This window comes from Hylobates moloch, unplaced genomic scaffold (genome assembly GCF_009828535.3).
Source record: "Hylobates moloch isolate HMO894 unplaced genomic scaffold, HMol_V3 SCAFFOLD_11, whole genome shotgun sequence".
Lineage (NCBI taxonomy): Eukaryota > Metazoa > Chordata > Mammalia > Primates > Hylobatidae > Hylobates > Hylobates moloch.
The window spans coordinates 97,207,434-97,213,924 of record NW_026652286.1 but is presented as its reverse complement, the minus strand read 5'-3'; the positions used below and the strand labels follow the sequence as shown (position 1 = coordinate 97,213,924).

Here is a 6,491-nt window from a genome sequence, read left to right as displayed (position 1 = left end):
TCTGTCTGTTCTCAGATCTCCAGCTGCGTGCTGGGAGAACCACTACTCTCTTCAAAGCTGTCAGTCAGACAGGGGCATTTAAGTCTGTGGAGGTTCTTTGCTGAGTTTTTGTTTGTCTGTGCCCTGCCCCCAGAGGTGGAGCCTACAGAGGCAGGCAGGCCTCCTTGAGCTATGGTGGGCTCCACCCAGTTCGAGCTTCCTGGCTGCTTTGTTTACCTAAGCAAGCCTGGGCAATGGCGGGCGCCCCTCCCCCAGCCTCGCTGCCGCCTTGCAGCTTGATCTCAGACTGCTGTGCTAGCAATCAGCGAGACTCCGTGGGCATAGGACCCTCCGAGCCAGGTGCGGGACACAATCTCCTAGTGTGCCGTTTTCCAGGCCCGTTGGAGAAGCGCAGTATTAGGATGGGACTGACCCGATATTCCAGGTGCCGTCTGTTACCCCTTTCTTTGACTAGGAAAGGGAACTCCCTGACCCCTTGCACTTCCCGAGTGAGGCAATGCCTCGCCCTGCTTCGGCTCGCGCACAGTGCGCTTCACCGTCTGTCCTGCACCCACTGTTAGGCACTCCCTAGTGAGATGAAACCAGTACCTCAAGCAGAAATGCAGAAATCACCAGTCTTCTGTGTCGCTGGGGCTGGGAGCTGGAGACCGGAGCTGTTCCTATTCGGCCATCTTGGCTCCACCCTTCTTCCTATTGTATGTTAATCTTGTATGCTGCAACCTTGCTGTAAATGCTTATTAGTTCCAGGAGGTTTTTCTTTTTTTGCGTGTCAATTATTTTTAGTTTTCTAAATGGACAATCATGTCATCTGTGAACAGAGACAGTTTTATTTCTTCTCTCCCAATCTGTATATATTTTATTTCCTTTTCTTGTCTTATTGCATTAGGTAGGACTTCCAGTACAATGTTGGAAAACAGCAGTGACAGGGGACATCCTTGCTTTGTTCCTGATCTTAGTAGGAAAGCTTCAACTTTGTCATTATTAAGTATGATGTTAGCTGTAGGTTTAAAAAAATTCTTTATCAAGTTGAGGAAGTTCCCCTGTATTCCTAGTTTACTGAGAGTTTTAAAAAATTATAAATGAGTGAGGAACTTTGTCAATTTTTTTTTCTATATCTATTGATATCAACATGTGATTTTTCTTCTTTAGCCTGTTGATGTGGATTTGGATTACCTTAATTGATTTTCAAGTGTTGAACCAGCCTCATATACTTGGGATAAATTACACTTGGTTATGGTGTATAGTTGTTGAATACATTGTTGCATTCAATTTGCTAATATTTTATTGAGGAGTTTATTGTCTCTGTTCATGATAGATACTGGTCTGTTGCTTCCTTTTCTTATAATATTTTTGTCTGATTTTGGTATTAGGGTGATGCTGGCCTCAAAGAACGAGTTAGGAAGTATTCCCTCTGCTTCAATCTTCTGGAAGAGATTGTAGAGAATTGGTATAATATCTTTCTTTAAAATGTTTAGTAGAATTCACCCGTGAACCCATTTGAACCTGGTGTTTTCTGTTTTGAAAGGCTATTAATTATTGAGTCAGTTTCTTTAATAGATATAGGCCTATTCAGTTTGTCTATTTCTTCTTGTGTGAGTTTTGACAGATTGTATCTTTCAAGGAGTTGGTCCATTTCATCTAGATTATTAAGTCTGTAGGCATAGAGCTGTTCATAGTAATTCTTTTTTTTTTTTTAATGTTCATAGGATCTATGCTCATGTCCTTCTTTTACTTCTGACACTAGTAATTTGTGTCCTCTCTCTTTTTTTTACCAGTTAGCCTGGCTAGAGGCTTATCAATTTTATTGATCTTTTCAAAGAATCAGCTTTTGGTTTCATTGATTTTCCTCTGTTGATTTTCTGTTTTAAATATTATTGATTTTACTCTAATTTTTTTCTTTTCTTCTGCTTACTTTGGATTTAATTTGCCATTCTCTAACCTAGTTTCTTAAGTTGGAAGTCTAGGTGATTGATTTCAGATCGTTTTCTTTGCAAAGGCATTCAATGCTGTAAACTTCCCTCTAGGCTCTGCTCTTAAGTTGGAAGTCTAGGTGACTGATTTTAGATGGTTTTCTTTGCTAAGGCATTCAATGCTGTAAACGTCCCTCTAGGCTCTCCTCTTAAGTTGGAAGTCTAGGTGATTGATTTTAGATGGTTTTCTTTGCGAAGGCAGTCAATGCTGTAAACATTCAATGCTGTAAACTTCCCTCTAGGCTCTGCTTTTGCTGCATCCCACAAGTTTTGATTAGTTTCATTTTCATTTTCATTTCATTCAAAATATTTTAAAATTTCTCTTGAGATTTTCTTCTTTGACCCATGTGTTATTTAGAAATGTGTTGTGGCCGGGCGCGGTGGCTCACGCTTGTAATCCCAGCACTTTGGGAGGCCGAGGCAGGCGGATCACGAGGTCAGGAGATCGAGACCACGGTGAAACCCCGTCTCTACTAAAAATACAAAAAATTAGCCGGGCGTGGTGGCGGGCGCCTGTAGTCCCAGCTACTTGGAGAGGCTGAGGCAGGAGAATGGCGTGAACCCGGGAGGCAGAGCTTGCAGTGAGCCGAGATTGCGCCACTGCACTCCAGCCTGGGCGACACAGTGAGACTCCGTCTCAAAAAAAAAAAAAAAAAAAAAGAAATGTGTTGTTTAATTTCAAAATATTTAATGATTTTTCAGTTATCTTTCTGTTATTGATTCCTAGTTTAATTTCATTGTGGTCTGAGAGCAGGCAGCAGACATTGTATGATTCCTATTTCTTTAAATCAGTTATGGTGTGTTTTACGGTCCAGAATGTGGTCTTCCTTGGTTTTCTGTTTCATCTTTTTTCTACTCCCTACTTTTGCGCGTCTCATCTCTCTCAGCAGCCATTCTAACCTACCTAGTGTGTATTTCACGTTACGGTCTTTTTTCTTTCTAAGTGTGCTTTTTTTGGGGTGTGTGCACATGCAATTTTAATATACATAAATAATATGTTTTATATCTCATTATCTTTCTTACTTTTCTCACACAGCACTATACCTCTAAACTATATTGTGTATAGCTAATCCTTTGCTTTTAACTGAGGAGTCTATAAATTGTAAGTAAGTAGATACAATTTATCTACTTACTCCCAATGGTGGACACTTATTTTATCTCTAAGTTCCCATCGCCAAAAATAATGGTATAATGAATGCCTTTGTACATGCCATCTTATAGGCCTGAAAGAGAATGATTTGGGACTCTATATACCCTGGACCAGATCTGCTATGCCCTGTGGATACCTATACTTATTTTTCCTAAGTAATGTCTTACTGTTTTCCAGAATAGCTGTAGTATATGGGGGTTCCTAAATCCCTACCTCCTTACTAACACTTAGCACCATCCAGCTTTTAAAATTTGTGCTAATCTTATAAATAAAAAAAGATATATCATCACTGTTTTAATTTGCACTTCTATGTTTAGTAATCGGTTTGAGCATCTCTTCACATGCTCTGTGGTACTTCAGGTTTTCTCTTTTGTAAATTGTTCTATATACCGTGCTCATTTTTTTTCTTGCTAATGTTGATGTCTTTTTCTTGCTGGTTTGCTAGGGTTTATTATTATATATGCTAGTTAGGCATCTTTCCCCATTCTATTATAGTTGTTGCCCATAAAGAGAAAGAGGTTTGGGCAGATGATAAAAGGAAGGGATTTGAGAAATTATTTTCAGAAGAAATTATTTTCGTCCAATTTGAAATTGGACGAGCATAATTATGGGAGGTTTAATAGGCTGTTCAAAGGGACTGCTAGACTAAAGTGACGGAAGTAATGTGTGAGTGCCCAGAGTCTGGGCTCTAGAGCCACTTGGACTGGGGTTTGAATCCCAGTGTTGTTACTCCTGCTCCAAGTTTCCATATTTGTGAAATGAGAATAGAATAGTACCTACTTGTTGTGCAGTATAATTGAAATAGAATAGAAAGCACGTAGAAGAGTTGCATGGATCAGAGTCAGCATCCAAAAACATGTTAGCTGCTGTTATTATTAGTGTTGCTAAGAAAATTACATAAAGAGATCAGGAAGTTCTTGGGCAGGGGTAAGTAGAGATACTTTGCCTGTCTTTGCCTCATTTATTCCCAAGTACAAAAAGAAAAAAAATGGCCAGGCACAGTGGCTCACACCTGTAATTCCAGCACTTTAGGAGGCCAAGGCAGGTGGATCACTTGAGGTCAGGAGTTCAAGACCAGCCTGGCCAACATGGTGAAACCCCGTCTCTACTAAAAGAGAGACCCCGTCTCTACTAAAAATACAAAAATTAGCTGGGCATGGTGGCAGATGCCTGTAATCCCAGCTACTCGGGAGGCTAAGGGAGGAGAATCACTCGAACCTGGGAGGCGGAGGTTGTAGTGAGCCAAGATCGTGCCACTGTACTCCAGCCTGGGCAACAGAGTGAGACTCTGTCACCAAAAAGAAAAAAAAGAAAAAAATTGGGCTGAATAATATTTTCTGTATAGAAGATAATAAGACCATGAATGACCCTAAAACTCAATGTTAAAAGTTTAGCATTTAAGTTAAATTACAATTAAGGTAGGAAACATTTATTTAAGGGCTTGGGATAGAGGGATGGATCTCAAGTGAAAGAAAACCTGTACTTGAAGTTGGCTGGTTTCAAACAGAAGTGAAAAAAGAGGGTGGGAAGAAAGAGGAAAGAAGGAAAAAGGGCATTCACCCAGCCATGTGGAGAAGTGATTATTTTCCATCTACAGCTGGCCAGCATTCGGAAGCTGTCACTCTGGTATTTATAACAATTACTACTAAATTGAAAAGGAACAATAACATTTGCATCAAAACAGTTTACCCCTCAGTGTTTTCTGCATGGCAGCCTTTACTTCCTTATTCCTCAGGCTGTAGATTAGGGGATTCAACATGGGGATTACCGTGGTGTAGAACACAGAGGCCGCCATTCTCCTGGGTCAAGGAACTGATTGTGGAGGGTTTTAAGTACATGAATGCAGTTGACCCATAGAACATTCCCACAGCTGCAAGGTGGGAGCTGCAGGTGCTGAAGGCTTTGGATCTACCCTCTGTGGTGCTGATGCCGAGGATGCTGGAGAGAATGAAGGTGTCAGAAACAAGAACTGTTAAGCTGGTGACTATGATGTCGAATTCAGCCAAAAAGAAGACTGTCATCTCAACATCATAGGTGCTAGAGCAGGACAACTTCATGAGAGGGAGGATGTCACAGAAGTAGTGACTGATGAGGTGCTCACAATATGGCAGTTTTAACATGAGGCCAGTTTCTATTGTGGAGCCAATGAGTCCGATGGCATAGGCCACAGCCACCAGCAGCAGGCAGGTGTGATGAGACATAATGATGTTGTAGAGCAAAGGGTGGCAGATGGCAACATAGCGGTAGTAGGCCATCACTGTCAGCATGTAACACTCAGCAATGACAAAAACAAGGAAGAAGTAGAGCTGTGACATGCACCCTGCGTAGGAGATGATGTTTTTCTCTGACACAAAGTTCACCAGCATCTTAGGGGTAATGACGGAGGAGTAGCAGAGATCCACGAGTGACAGACTGCCGAGGAAGTAGTACATGGGGGTGTGAAGCTGAGAGTTCAGACAAATCAGAGTGATCATGCCCAGGTTCCCCACCATGCTGACCAAGTAGATCCCGAGGAAGAGGAGAAAGAGGGGGAGCTGGAGGTCTGCTCTCTTCGTTAATCCCCTGAGAATGAACTCTGTCACTGTAGAGTGATTTCCTGCAGCCATTCTCCTCTGGGTAGGAGGCCTGCAGGGATGCATGGGAGAAAGGAACCCCCTTAAAAGACTAATCTTGGATGGCTTGGGGAAGCTAGTCTTGAGCCTTTGGTGCTAGTGAAACATCCTGGACTCTGTGCTGATGCATCCTCCCCGCCCTCCTCCCCTCGTCCTGCTATTTGCTGGTCTTCTTTGCAGGAAGACCAGCCTGAGTGTTTCAGGGATCATGAAGACGGGAGGAAAGCAGGCCAAGGTCTGGATCTTTTACCATGCACATTTTTCTAAAGCATCCTGGGGCAGTGTTTCGCAAAGGGTAGTCCTTGGACCAGCAGCACTGACATTACCTGGAGATTTTTAGAGATGCACATTCTCAGGCCTCAGCTCACACCTAATTAATCAGAAACTCTGGATATGGGGCCCAGCAATCTATGTATTAACAATCTTTCTGGTCATGGTGTTGTGTAGTAAAGTTTCAGAATCTCTACACTGTAGATAAGTAGTATATTTCATATTTTGTAGTTGGAGATGGATTTTGCTTTAGAAATAAACTTCCCTTGTCATGTATATAATTCCTAAATATTCACTGAATGTGAACATGTAAATATCTATCTGAAATTTATGCAGTGTCGGGGTGATAGGGTAGTTACAAGCTGTGTCATTGGCTGACACATCAATTTTTATGTCTGAAAGATGAAGAAATTAATATTGATTCCAAAGGTGGTTGTAAAAATAACACAGGATAATGCATATTTAGAAATCTTTTTTCAAATACTCAGT

The 6,491-nt window shown here is 41.6% G+C and overlaps 1 protein-coding gene across 1 annotated transcript; it reads right to left on the bottom strand.

The window, feature by feature from the left end:
- Window positions 1-4,844: 4,844 nt before the first annotated feature.
- LOC116477477 (olfactory receptor 8A1) lies at window positions 4,845-5,759 on the bottom strand. Its single transcript, XM_032168159.2, has one exon. The coding sequence runs from the start codon at window positions 5,757-5,759 to the stop codon at window positions 4,845-4,847; it is 915 nt and encodes a 304-aa protein (XP_032024050.1).
- Window positions 5,760-6,491: the final 732 nt, after the last annotated feature.